The sequence below is a fragment of the Nuphar pumila genome, chromosome 16, assembly GCF_984573655.1.
Source record: "Nuphar pumila chromosome 16, dmNupPumi1.hap1.1, whole genome shotgun sequence".
In the NCBI taxonomy this organism is placed as follows: Eukaryota; Viridiplantae; Streptophyta; class Magnoliopsida; order Nymphaeales; family Nymphaeaceae; genus Nuphar; species Nuphar pumila.
In genome coordinates, this window is record NC_143264.1 from 56,884,554 (window position 1) to 56,899,129 (window position 14,576).

At 37.5% G+C, this 14,576-nt stretch overlaps 1 protein-coding gene across 1 annotated transcript; it reads right to left on the reverse strand.

The window, feature by feature from the left end:
• LOC149813260 (uncharacterized) lies at positions 1-11,051 on the reverse strand. Its single transcript, XM_089991092.1, has 8 exons — positions 10,932-11,051; positions 9,650-9,704; positions 9,509-9,575; positions 6,587-6,681; positions 6,388-6,491; positions 5,954-6,082; positions 3,712-5,394; positions 1-256 (listed from the first exon to the last, which is right to left on the reverse strand). Exons 1-8 carry the CDS (start codon positions 11,042-11,044, stop codon positions 229-231), a joined length of 2,274 nt encoding a protein of 757 aa, XP_089847218.1. The 5' UTR covers positions 11,045-11,051; the 3' UTR covers positions 1-228.
• Positions 11,052-14,576: the final 3,525 nt, after the last annotated feature.

Genomic DNA, 14,576 nt, shown 5'->3' on the forward strand with positions numbered 1-14,576 from the left:
ATAGGAAAAAATTATTTATTTAGTGCCTTTATGAGTATTCAAGTGTGCATACATGCGTGAGTTCTCGAGAGGATAACAGACATAAAAGAGAAGTATACTTTCAGCTTGCTAGCATTTGGAGAACCATGAATTGAGACAAGATCAACTTCACATGATAAAAGGTATAGCATCTGGGGTTGTAGCTGGCTCTGCATGCAGGAAAAATACAATTTGCGGCTGGCTCTACATTCAGGAAAAATACAATTTGTAGCTGTCTCTGCATTCAGGAAAAATGCAAACATGTAACTTGTATGATATTAAGGATGTGAGAAAAATGCCAGCCATAAAATCCCAAGGGTGAATAATAAATTTCACATACTAAATTCGTTAAAAGGTAGTGCAATCTGTTGAGCAAACTTGCAGCAGTCATAGTAATTGACACATGGACTAGCCAACTCAGCCAGAACTCACTATATACTTTTTCAGAGTAGAGGAATTCAGTCAAAAGCCAATCACCAATTAGCACAAGAAAACCCCTTGATGAATTACGCCGGTTGGCTGTGATTCACACTCCAGTATGAGACCCACTTGTAATAACGCCCATCTAATTCCACATAGGGTCTAGCAAACCACATCAAACGTACTAAGGAATGCATTAAAAATGAAAAAAGATTATCTCATCTCATGCATGAAGTTACATCTGAATCCTCAATACATATGACAAGCAAGGTTTTTCTCTGCAACAGAATGACTGTACCATCTAAAACATCCAGCTGCAGCATCAGAATGCAAGCAACAGTTAAAACCCAAAAGACACACTAGAGATGTGCTGGTGTGCTGCACCACACACACACAGAGCTCCCTATTTTTACGGGTTGTCTGAAGCAGTTATTATTATGCTGTCAAAGAACCTGATTAAAAACTTTATATAAGCTTAATTTTTTAACTGCAACAGAATTTGCATTAGACGCAGGGCAGAAAGGGTTGCAAGTTTCCAACTGCTCATTGATTTGGAATCATGCACAACAATGCCTTATTTGAGAATGGAAACGGAACGATAATTCGCATTAAGGACTAAACAGACGAAATCTTTTGATCCAACATGTTTCTCTCCTAATCATGTTTTCCAAATAGCTTGATATTAATTCAAGTGCACTCAGAAACGTTCCATGTCGGATCGACTTGCAGTTCCCAGTTCTGGTTTCTTATTCTTGATTCACTGGTAGATACTACAGCAAATAGCAAATTCTATGTTCTTTTACCCATTCTGTAGAATTAATCTCCAACATACATAATTACTAGTTCTGGTCTCCATGCATAAAACCCAACACAGTTGTCGATTGGAATATTTCTGTTGTCATTTTCTTTCTTCTGTGCTTCAGCTAAAATTACTGTTCAAAAACAAAGGAATTAAAACTGAATCTGCATATTGTGGAAAGGTTCTTCTCCTTAAGGTGGATAAATCCTAGAGGCAAGAAGTGTACGCTGCCAGGGAGATGGTCTAAAGCAAAGGAATTAAAACTGAATCTGCATATTGTGGAAAGGTTCTTCTCCTTAAGGTGGATAAATCCTAGAGGCAAGAAGTGTACGCTGCCAGGGAGATGGTCTAAAGCAGTGCCAATGATATCGCTGATATTTTGAAAATATTGTGTTAATATCGGCAATTTCAGGCCAGCCGATAATATCGGCAAGATATTGCGATATTTTCAAAATATTACCAAAAATAAAAATATTGTGATAATATCATGATATTATCACAATATTTTGTGATATTTTTCACATAGTTCTTATTTTTATATATTTTAAGCCCAATTTTTGTATTTTTGTTTCTTTTTAAAAAAACTGTTCAAACTTATTTTCTTATATTTTTCCAAGAAAAGTGATACAAAACCTATTATTTTCTTATCTTTCTTATTATTTTTATATTTTAAATTTTTTAAAAATTCTTGAGGTTTTCTTGAGAAAAAACCACTTATTGAAAATCTCTCTGAGTAAAACCCTCACCGAGAAATTACCTTAAGTGACTATAGTCTAAAGAACTTGATTAGAGGAGGAAGGAGGAAGGAAGAAGGAGAAAACACCATGTTGAGAATGAGAGAAAACTCCATGAAACTCAGTTATGATATGACATCAGATTGCATATTTGCACCCATATATATAGTAGATTCAGTTAGGCTCCTTATGTTAATGGACCTTTTCTTACGTTAAATTAAAAATATAATGCATATAGGTGGCATCTCTCATGTATCAAATATTACAAAAGTGCCATCCACAGGCGGTGTTGATATTGGTCCAAAATTACACATATGCCACTCTATCGGGTGTTGCATTACATTGCACCATTATGCATAAGTAAATTTAGTTAGGGTCCTCGGCTAATGGACCCTTTATAGTTTATACACCATTACGTACATGCTGCCTATAGGTGCCACATCTCACGTATCAAACATTGCAAAAATGCCACCTATAGGTGGCATCGATGGTGGTTTAAATATTCCATCTTATGCCACCCTAGGATGGTATGAATCGCAACTACTTTCTTATGCGTGCATTTGGCTTGAGTATAGTGCTAGCCTAGAAATTCAAAATTTGTTTTTGAAATAATGCAAATACAATGACCAAAAGGTGGACATTCGGAAGCTTTTGGTGCACAACAACACATTTTGACAGTCCCTCCCCACCCATCCCCCCGCATCACAATTAGGGGTGTCAACGGATTGGATTGGGCCTGACCCGACCCATATGGTACCCTATAAGGTCAGGGTTTAGTGCTGAAAAAAGGAGGTCCAATTAGAAATAAGGACGGATCCAAAGGGTCTGATTAGTATATGAATGTGGGTATGGTTTGTAAAATTTCATACTAGACCCAGGTCCAGCCCCAGTTGCGATCAAGACCCGTGATTTTTCAATATAAAAAGATAAATTAATATTATTTTACCAGGTATGGACTGGATCTGGTTCATGTAATCCTTATAAGGTTCGGGTATGGTTTTTCTTATAGCAGACCCAATAAGATCCAGGTCCGGACCCGATACCCGCACCTCAAAACAGATCCAGGTTAGGACACCTGAATCTGAACCAGATCCAACCCGTTGACACCCCTAATCACAATCAAAAGAAAAGACAAGGAAATGCCAAACACCCTTTACCCTAAGATATATCATTACATCAATTATCCTGTGAAAAAAAAATGCATATAGGACTTGGATTTTGGTGAGGCAGTGGTGGTGCATGATGAACAATCTACAAAAGAAGTCAAACTCATCATCTATAAACAGTATCATAGTTGCAGTGAACTTCAAGATCCTTTTTCCTTGACCAAAAAAGAAACCTGAATATCATATATAAGCTGGTGGATGATGCATCTGGTCAAAATATAAAGGCTTCATTTTGCATCACCTTTCTTCTGACATGGTTAAATGGTTGATTAGTATAACATGACCTCACCTAGATTCAGTCTTTGAATTGAGCTCGAAGTACGGAGTAAGAACTAAAGAAATCTTAGACAAGAGAATAAGATTACCCCTAACTGTTTATAAAAAAATGCTAATGCATGCGACAAATCAATTCAGTTCATGAACTAAAAAAGGTCAAGAAAGAAAAGAAGTATTGCTCATTGCTTCTACAAAATAGCTATTGATATTATTGGAATCAATTGATTCTATGCTAAATGCTGATAAGCACAAACTCCTACAGAACCAGACAATCATTTGAAAATAAGAGTTTACTCACAGCAATGGATGTCTAATTGCTTGTTTCTGTCCACAGTGGCTCAGCAAAAGCTCTCTGCATAAATCTTCACATTTATCCAGTGGTACATTCACCTTGTCGGGAACAATGGATTTGTTACTCAAATAAAGATGATTATCAGAAGAATTGCTTTCACTATTAGTACTACTGCATCTAGGGCTGGCATCATTCAGCGCCTCTGCATCAAAAAGATACTCCAGTTTCTTCTCAACACATTTTGTATCAATATGCCTCAGTTTCAGAGAGTATTGAGGAGAAACAAAAAGACGTTTTCCATGTCTGGTCCCTGCACTACTCGCACATTCATGATCCATATTCTCACATAAACTTGACACTGCAGACCTTGATTCTTGATCATGACTACCACACCCTCCTTGAGAACATAAATCACCTACCTGTTCTTTAGAAAGAGAAACTTCACTTGAGGTGAAAGATGGCGACAGTTTGGATCTTCTGATTGGTCTTTTTCTTAGAATAGATGGAGTATTTGAAAAGCTCTCAGCTGCTGTCTTTAGAAAAGATTCAATGTGCATCCCATTCAAAGGAATACCAGTCGAGTAATTGTCAGGAGTTGAGTAACGAGCGCAGTGCATCCTCTCTTGAGCATAAACTGGAGTGTGATCTGACTGAACATTGCCTTTATCACCAAGTGCAATCTTAATAACATCCTCATATGTTAGTTTAAGTGGTTCATAACAGAGTGGACCAAAGTTAACATTCCGTGAGTGAAGTGGGATGCTTTGAACACCATTTTGATGAAAAACCACCCCATTTTCTTCAGATATACCAGAATTTGAGATTGAGCAAGCACTGAAATCTATGCCATCAGACATAGTATCTTGGAAGACCAAATGATTCCTCGACAATCCATCCTTATTCATTTTCTTAGACAATCCAAATTCAATGAAAAGAGAGTCAGAAATCTTCCTTCGAAAAGCATTATCACATTTATTACTGCCAACAGGTTGCTCTAAAGAATGTTGACCATGGTCACATGGAGATGCAGTGTGCAAAAAATCATATTTACAAGGAGATCTGGAAGAGTGCCCACTCTGGCTATCACATCTCTTTGTGTGTAATTTCAAGTGCAAAGAATCCTCCTTTGAGGTAGATCCACAGAGTTCAGACATATTTGCATGATGGGAATATTCTGAACATGCAGTACTAAAAGAATCTCTTGAGCTTCTAAAGTCAGCTTTCACAGCTGTGGGTTTTGAAATGCCATCAACAGAAGATAAGGATATATGCATCTGTGGCTCATCCAGGACGGTGCCATAAAATTTTTTCACATCAAAAGAAGCATTTGCAACAGCATTCACACGGTATTTCGTCACTATAGATGATTCCAAGGTATATTTTTCTGTTCGATCAGACTCAAAAACAGAGTGCTGCTTAATGACACTTGCAATTTCAGGAATAACACTGATGGAATCTGTTTCACATTTGCTGTTTAGATCTAAATATTGTGAATAGCCAAGTAAAGAACTCTGGCTCCTTTGTCTTGACATTTCTTCAGCTCCACCATGTTCTTCTTTGACAGAACCAGATAATTCAGGTAATTGAGGAGACGTCTCAGGCAGCTTTCGCAGAAGACCAGAAGACAAATATGAGTCAAGCTTTTTCTTTATAGAGCAGTTCCAATGATTTTTTATTGAGTTATCTGACCTGTTTAGATAGAAACATCATGCTACTTCAGATTTTATCCCTAATATTACATGTCAACCCTCTTCTATGCTTGATTCAGAAAATAACCAAGCATCTCCAATTCACCACATCCATGGAACAGCTAATCCATAAAATGGACATATCATAATGCACATGAAAGAAAACTAAATGCCTTTCGGATGCATGACCTTTCTCAAAAAGGACTAAATGCCCAAATGAACTTACAAATTTGGAAAAAAAGGTTTAGAACCTCATTATCTGTATGTTCAATGTTTAATTTACTACCAAACGTGACATCCAATTTTGCTCAGATGATAATTTTTTATTTATGGTAGCTCAATACTCCCAGGAATTTTTTAGTGAGTGAGACAGTTGTATCTTAGACAAAAACAACATGTAGAAAGTCAATGATGCAAAGCAAATATTCCAAGGCTTTTTCCATAATATAGTAGTGCATTTTGAAAATTTGAGTGGATTTCTTGTGTGTTTACAAGAGCTTGGTGAAGATATAAATCTGGAACCAACTTTATGTCAGAACTTATTTTCTTTCAAATGATACCTGCCAGGTATAAATTTTGCAATCTCTGCCCACTTGCTACCATATATTTCATGGGCACGAATAAGTGTCAACTCCTCCTCCTTTGTCCAAGCATCTTTTTTGATATTAGGGTTCAAATGGTTATGCCACCTGACGCAGAAAAAAGGAAGGACCACAAACGCAAAGAGCAGGTAATTAATAAGATACACAAAAATAAGCTACATGGCACTTTAAAATTAAGTATTAGATGGATTGACGCAATGCTTAATATAAAATGATAATGTTATATCAAATATACAGATAAAAAACTGCAACATAACTGAATGAAGCATGAAACTTCTCAAATAAGGAGGTGCATAAACTGTAAAAGAAATGGATGAGAGAGAGAGAGAGAGTCAAGGATACATTTGAGAATGAAAACATCTGGTACCAGTTCAACAAATAAGGTGACTTGCCTTTCTCGGCATTGCTTTCCAATTCGTCCTGGCAGTGATTTTGCTATAAAGGACCACTTCTTTGACCCATATTTCTCAACCAGTTGAATGATACAATCATCTTCCTGAAAGCCAAATATAAACAAAAATGATAAATTCTATCCAGATTTGCAGTATTTGGTTGTAAAAGGAGAAGCATTCAAGAAAATCGAGCTAGAACCTTCTTGGTCCAAGGTCCCTTAACAAGATCAGGATTAAGAACTTTCTGCCAACGATGCAAGCACTGAACATCTGTTCGACCTGGGAAGCACTCAGCTGAAAGAGATTAAGCCATGAGAAACATGGTTAGAGAAGATAACTTAACTGTGAGAAATAAAATAACACTGATACATGCCAGCAGAATGATGTGTTTTATAAGCATCATAAACTTGATGACAAGGCAAATCTCCTACAAGAACATCATTGGAATAGAGGAGATGTTAGATTATTAGTCCATATGCACACAAAGTAAATCATGAAGAAATAGAAGATAGCTCTCGAGGCAGAAGCTTCTGTTTGCTTGAAGCTATCCACTGTTCAGAATTCTATAACCCATTTGATATGCATCTATGTCCTACTGTACAAGCAATGAAATTTGATCTTAATTTTTCCCACTTGTAATATATGATTACCAATGCTATCAATCAAGCAACAAATAGGAAGCTGGAATTCAGATGAGTCACAAATACCAGTATAGATTTTATTATTGTCCAGAAGTCATTCGTTTCAATTTTTTTGAAGAAAAGTCACAACATGGTCAAACGAGAAAAACAACAAACAACAACAACAACAACTACGCCTTCATCCCAAACCAATTGGGGTCGGCGATATGAACCAAAAAAGAAAATCATTCTGGGTCTTCCACATGAATCCTTCTCCTCCAATCATTTCTATCCAATGCCATGTCCTCGGTGAGGTTCAAAGCATTCATATCCTTTCCTATCGTCTCCATCCATGTCTTCCTAGGCCTACCCCGACCTCTTTTAACTAATATATTTTCCCATTTCTCCATCCTTCTAACTGGAGCATCATTAGGCCTTCGCCGAATATGTCCAAACCATTGTAAACGATTCTCTCTCATCTTATTTTCAATGGGTGCAATGCCTACCTTCTTACGTATCTCCTCGTTCTGAATCTTATCTTTTATTGTATTTCCCCACATCCATCTAAGCATACGCATCTCAGCTACACTCATTTTTTGAATATGATGTCTCTTGGCAGCCCAACATTCCGTACCATATAGTAAAGCGGGCCTAATAGTCATCCTATAAAACCTTCCCTTCAACCGCAATGGCATTCTACGATCGCACAACACTCCAGTTGCACTTTTCCATTTCATCCACCCAACCTTTATCCTATGATTTACATCTCCATCAATTTCTCCATACTTTTGAATGATAGATCCCAAATATTTGAAACAATCATCCACCGGTATTTCTTGCTCACCAAGCTTCACTACACTCCCATCACTACTTTGTTGCTTACTAAACCGACATTCCATATATTCTGTCTTACTCTTACTCAACTTAAAACCTCTTGCTTCCAATGTCTGTCTCCATAATTCTAACTTAGCATTGACCCCAGCTCTAGACTCATCAATCAAAACAATATCATCAGCAAACAACATACACCACGACACATTTTCTTGAATTGATCTCGTAAAAGTTACATCATCAAAATTAAGAGGGTGTTTGATGGAGCCAAAAGTTTCTCCCCAAGGGAGAAACTTTTGGTTTTTGTGTGGGGCCCACACACCTTATCAAACAGGGAAGAAAAGCCTCCTCACTTTTTGCGTTGGCGGGAGATTTTTTCCCGTCTTTTGAGGAGCAGAATTTCCTCTGGACAAAGTTTTCTCCAGTGATAACTTTATCTCCACAGTCAAACACGCCCTAAATGTCAAAAAATTTCATACCATTTCTAGCGTAGAATATAAGTAGTTTGTAGAATTCATGCCATAAACCACCCTAATCATAGAAATAAGATACAAATATATAAAACAAAACATATTTCTTGTAAAACCGGCTAATACACAGCCTTAGGCTCATACAAAAATCTAAAAATAACAAAAAAAGAAAGACTTGTTGCTTAAAAAGCATGAAGTGCAATAGACCTGCAAATACTATCTATATTTCAGAAGAAAGAGATCCAAGTTGTATTCTTCAATAAGAATGCATCCATGGCCATCAAGAAAATGCCACAGCACAGAAATTAGAGAAAAGTATATACTATATAGCAATTCTAGCAATGTAAACAGGGTCGCACCTAACTTTAATTTCATCAAGAAAAGCTTTTGATTTCCCTTTTCCCCCTAAAATACCACCACAGTCATTCCACAGATCATTGTTTAGTTTCTTAAGTTTCAAATGGACCCTGAGATCCATAGAACAGAATCAACAGATTTACTTTCCTTTCCTCGAACAATCAGCAAGCACATGTTAAAAGCAATTTTCAGTGTTAACAACAAAAAAATAATGTTTTTTGAGGAACACCTTTCTGGGTTTGCTGTATAGAATTGAGACAACATCACTAGCCACAAAAACACTTTTCCAATGAGGCAAGATGCTAAGGGCCTGCTTGTTTCAGGCAAGTGTCAAGAGAAAGTGCCACACTGGAAATCTCATCCCATCATGGTTGAAACAAACAACCAAATAATACAAGTGAAAAATCCATGCTGGCCCAAGCAGGACCCAGTGTTTCCCCACCTCCAGAGCCCTTTCATGTCAAAATTCCTTCACATCTCCACCCATGGGAAAGCCATGCTGGCAGAACTTTTAAAAAAGTTGTGCCCTTTCCCATGAAAGGATTTTCCCTTCCACGGGAATGAAATAAATGGGGACTAAGGAACCACTAGAACAATTTCAGATTCATTCTTCTCCTGTCGCACTCAAACATCAGTAATCACATGTTCTTCATTAAACATTTGAAGCTGTTGTCCTACAGCTACGGATAGCATTAAAAGGGAAACATAGTTCTATATTTAATTGTTTCTTTTTGTCATGCACGCATCTCAAATTTTGTTCTCACAAAATAAAAAAAGTCGAGAAGAAATTTTCTCTCAGAAATCTTAAGCAATTCAATGGAAAGTAGTCATGACAATGGGCACTCCACAAACCTATTTTCTTCCAGTTCTTTCCTTTGTATATTTGGACAGCTCTTGTCAAAATCTTGTCCTGTTCCAAACCAGCAAAACAAATTGTATGACATACAGCAAAGTTTTAACAGTAACAGGGTTTCAACTACTCACATCCTCCTCTGTCCAGCCTCCTTTTGAAGACCTCCTAGTAGGACCCCTGGTCCTCCTACAGATGATAAATTGAAGAAACATTTAGCAAGCGGATGCGCAAGACCTTTTATTGTTTACATTAAAAAAATATGACAAATAAGCTGAGAAACTCAGACTCCATCAACATTACAATGATAAACATGCAAGATCACATAAAAAATTAAACATCATAAGAGTGAAAAAGAAAAACCAACAAAAATTAGAAGCAGAAATGGAATCACAGGCATGAATTTATCTACACATTACACGGGGCTACAAACAGTAAGCTATTGAATTAACTGGAGCAAAAAACTTTCCCCATAAGATTCACATCAATACTTCTGTATCTTGTCCATATATCTCACGCCTTTGCCTTTAAAATATCGATTCAACAGTACAAATTCCAATCAATTATGAACTATATGCAGCCAGTGAGCTCATTGTTGGCATAGTCCATTCGAAATGTATGCTCAGGCAAGTAGCAAACCAAACACACCTGAGATGACGGCATTTTCCTATACAAAAGCATATAAGTTCTATATTTGCACGACTAGCATTATCCATTAAGGCACTAACATGCTGCTAATTTCAGCTTTTGCTATAGGTGCCACACTTATTACTCCAATTATGCATAGAAGCAGCGGATACTTATATATACCGTCTGCATCGTTCTATTTCTATCCATCTCTAGATGAAAGAAACCTTCCACATTAGTGGCTTGATTTTTCTCCTACAAAACCCATGATTGTCATGCTTCCTATGTGGTGTTCTCCAGGTACTCCCCGCTACATTTTCCAACTTCATTACTCCAAGGCACACTCTTAACCTTCTACAAATGGGACCAATCATGAAAGAAACAAGCTTGGCTATGTTCTTATACATGTCAAATCGGTACAAGAGCACTTTCACAGCTTCACTCCTGACAGAACTCACATCCCCATTAAAGCAAATGCTAAAAAAAATGAAGAGACACAACAATTCTTATATCACACGTCTCCCTTTTCGGGTTCTTTCATCTGTTAATCTTAATGATTCCAACTCCCCTACAACTAAAATCAATAGAACGAAATTTCCAGCATGTAAAAAAAGATCAAATTTAAGCTGTTTCATCACGGAAACACAACGCAGAATGAAAAAAAAAAACTACCGTTGCTACCAACGAACAAGAAACCAAGAAATAAAAAACTAACCAAACCAATTACTGTTTCTTACCATCAAAAGTTAGATTTAGAAGAAGAAACACACACATATATGAAACCAATACCGCGGCAAATTTCGGAAAAGCGAGTTGCGGCAATAGGGGAGGGCGGGGTCTGCGTCCGTTACGCTTTCCATCTTGATCACCGCGTCTAATCCCTCCGCCTGCAACCCTTCCATTCTTGGTGTTATCGATCAAAAAACTCGAGCGAAGAGAAAAAAGGAGCAGTAGATATTACAAGGATGGAAAGCGCATCAAACTAAACACGCATCCCGGGAAACAGCTTCTCCTCTCAAAACTAAACGATCTAAATTCGGGTAGAGACTAAGAGAATCAGAGCAGAGATGCATCGTGATCATTATACACACACAAATGATGATGATGATTCAAAGAGAACAGGGGAGACTCCCGCGAGAGAGAGAGAGAGAGAGAGAGTTGAATGGGTACGGTGGAGCCCGCCCTTTCAAAAACGCCCTCGCTCGCCCTTTCCTTCTCCCTGTGTGTGTGAGTGCGCGTGTGGCTTCCGTTAGAAGCAAGCAAACGGCAAGTATTTTGTTAAGAGGGGGGAATCGATGACGTCATCCATGCATGTGGGCTCCACGAGCAATACCCACGTTGGTCATGTGGTTTCAATATACCGAAAAGCCCCACGCTCTGTTCGTAAAATAACAACAAGCCACCCCCCCCAATTTGACGTTTCGTAATACGGGTTCTGAGGGTCATTGACTCATTTGGCAGGATGCGAGTGTGGCTCGTGCGTTGGTTTGTTTCTTTTTAAATGACAAGGGCACGGTTTTGGTTGGGTGATCTGATCCAGTAATCGGTTTCACTCATGCCCCGCTTAAATCTTTATGATGCAAGTTGTTTTGATCGAATCGGACCGTATAGATGGATCCAGCACGGTCAATTTAGTCACAGTAGCTATACTCCTCCTCTTCTGCGTTTACTCGGGAACCCTAATAAGAAAATCATGATTAGAAAATAAACCTTAATTTTAAAAATGTCAAGAATTAGAGAACCAATTCAAATAATTTCTTATACTTTTCATATGCAACTAATTTTTAATTTTGCAATACATGAGAAAAATAATAATTTACAACTACTTGTAAATTCTCATCAAAAGAATTATATATATATATATATATATATATATATATATATATATATATATATATATATATATAGGATAAGTGGCACTAGGATAGAACATTTTGTGTTTTACATGATATTAAATGAAATTGTAGTGGCTGTAATAAGTTTGAGGTAATTTTTGTTGGGGCTCATCATCCACAAAACAATATATCATTAACCGGATGACAGCATCCATGAAGGACGGGAAACCACCATCGTGATCAAAGAGCTAGTCGTGCTGGCTAAGCCTGCCGTATTTACGGTCGCTTTCCGTCGGTGTAAACCTGTGGCACACCCTTTGATTCCAAGGAGTTGCCCAGCTTCGACTGAGCAAGGGATAAGCAAGGGCTTTGGAAGACATCCCACTATTTGACTTTTTCTTGAATCATGACAAATCACAATTCACTGGCCGAGAGGAAGCGATTCCACAATTTTGATAGAAAATTGTGAATGATTCCTCGCCAAGATGGCCCATTGGTGGTTCATCGTCGAGTCCGGATACCACGGATTTAGTGAGGATCGACCATTGGATTATATTTTTTCAACGAAAAATATAATGTTTTAAATTAGAAAAAAAAATTGCCAACTGTTGACTTTTAAATCGCCAAAAGGTCCAGAACACAAGTCGAGTTTCTTTGATTTAAATGTCCTTCATTAAATGAATAATGTAGATCACATCTGTGGAGTCTGAATTGATCAAAACAACTTGCATCAATGAAATTCTCAAAACAGTTGAACACTTGCAATGGGAATGACATAGGGGATGAGTGAACAGGATTTGTGTATAATGTGTTCTGTCCCAACCATTGGATGCCATATCACAAACTATAAAAATAAAACAAAATCCTAAACATTTGTTTATCCATCCATGAGGTAGATGAATGGTTACCATATATCCCCTTCCCCTGTTCATATGGAAATATTTATGCACCTTTTTCTTATACCTGTGGCAGCTTTGAATAAATTATATAACAATTCAAACAATTCCTTCTTCTTGAGAATATATTGGAAAGAGTTTGTGCAAAATAGTAGACATATACATCCCAACTCCAACATAATTACCCTATTATAGCAGTCTCTTTTAAGTACTTGAATATTTCTCAATTCCTTTAAAAGTATGAATGCTGCATTAATTTCACCATAAAATCATCATGATATTTAAAAAAAATAAGCAATACTTTAAAAAAATATTGCTTTTTTTTCTTTCTATAACGGCATTTCAAAATATATAGCACATGACCAAAATGGGTCTTTTCATCTTCGACTATGATCGATAAAATCATGCTACTTTCAAAATAGGCAACACTTTGAAAATCTCTGTTTTCTTTTTTATTGTATTATCCCGTTGAAATTGCCATGATAAAATTTAAAAATATCGACAGTATTTATCACATAGCCTAACATAGCACCGAGTACTAAGACGCTTTGACCGGTAACATTATGGTTGCGATATACCACCGAGGGATATTCTTGTGGTTGTTAGAAGAATGCAAGGGCATTTTAGGTATTAGAATTATTTGTATCATAACGGTCGTGGACGGAATCCCAACGGTTTGTATCATTTGGCAACGGAGCAACGGAGGGTCTTTTTGAACCTCAAACGGTAAAGCTCAACCACTTCCTCTAACGAGAACAAAGTCACCTGACGCCGTTTAACTCTTCATCAATCTTGACCCGTCCGATATGAGCATTCTTGGAGATCCGTCTAACGTCCATTTTGTGTCGGTTTAGGAAAGACGGAGTAATTGGGAGCCGCGACTAAATGGCTCCATTAAAAGTGCAAGTGGATCGGGTGTGGTCGGCCCTTAGACCCTAATCCGACACTGTTTCTATCTTTATATGGAACCTCAATATAAGGTAAGCATCAGATTTTCCCAGTTGATTTGCTTTTGGATTCAAATCGGATATTTTTTTTTTCTGTTGGTCTCTCTCTCTCTCTCTCTCTCTCTGTATGTGTGTGGCTTCAAGCCCCCTCACTAAAACTCATGGATCAGGTCGTGTTACCACGTCTGATCCAATAAACGTGCTCCGAATGGTCTGAAAATGACCCTTAGATCATGTTTTTTCTAAGTTTGAAGGGTGAAATTTGCTGTTAATTTTTTTAAGCTCATAAAAGCCTATATACCCACAAAAAAAACATGACCCAAAGGCCAGTTCCTATTCACCCAAGTATGTAGATCATATATGAAGGGTGTGTTTGCCCATCGTCAAAGCCTGAGGGTGTTTCCACGGAAACACAAGAAAACTGTTGTATTTTCACGAGCCCCACCCCGCCTTTCCGTGTAAAAGTTTCCCGACTCTGTTTCAGTAGAAGAAAGACTCCAACGGCAACCCCTGCGCGGATTCTTTCTGCTGCACACAAAAGCATCTAAGGGCCTGTTTGGAATCTTTAGCTGGGATGGGCGTTGTAAGGAGTTTATGCATTTAAAGAAATGACAGCTGTCAAATTAATAATTTAGTGTAAATACAAAGGAAAAAGGGACTCACTCTCAGTAACAAAAAACAGCTAGATTTATAAAAAATCTCGCGATAATATCGCCAGAAATTGCTTGAAAGTTTTAAACGACAATTTTTTGTGAG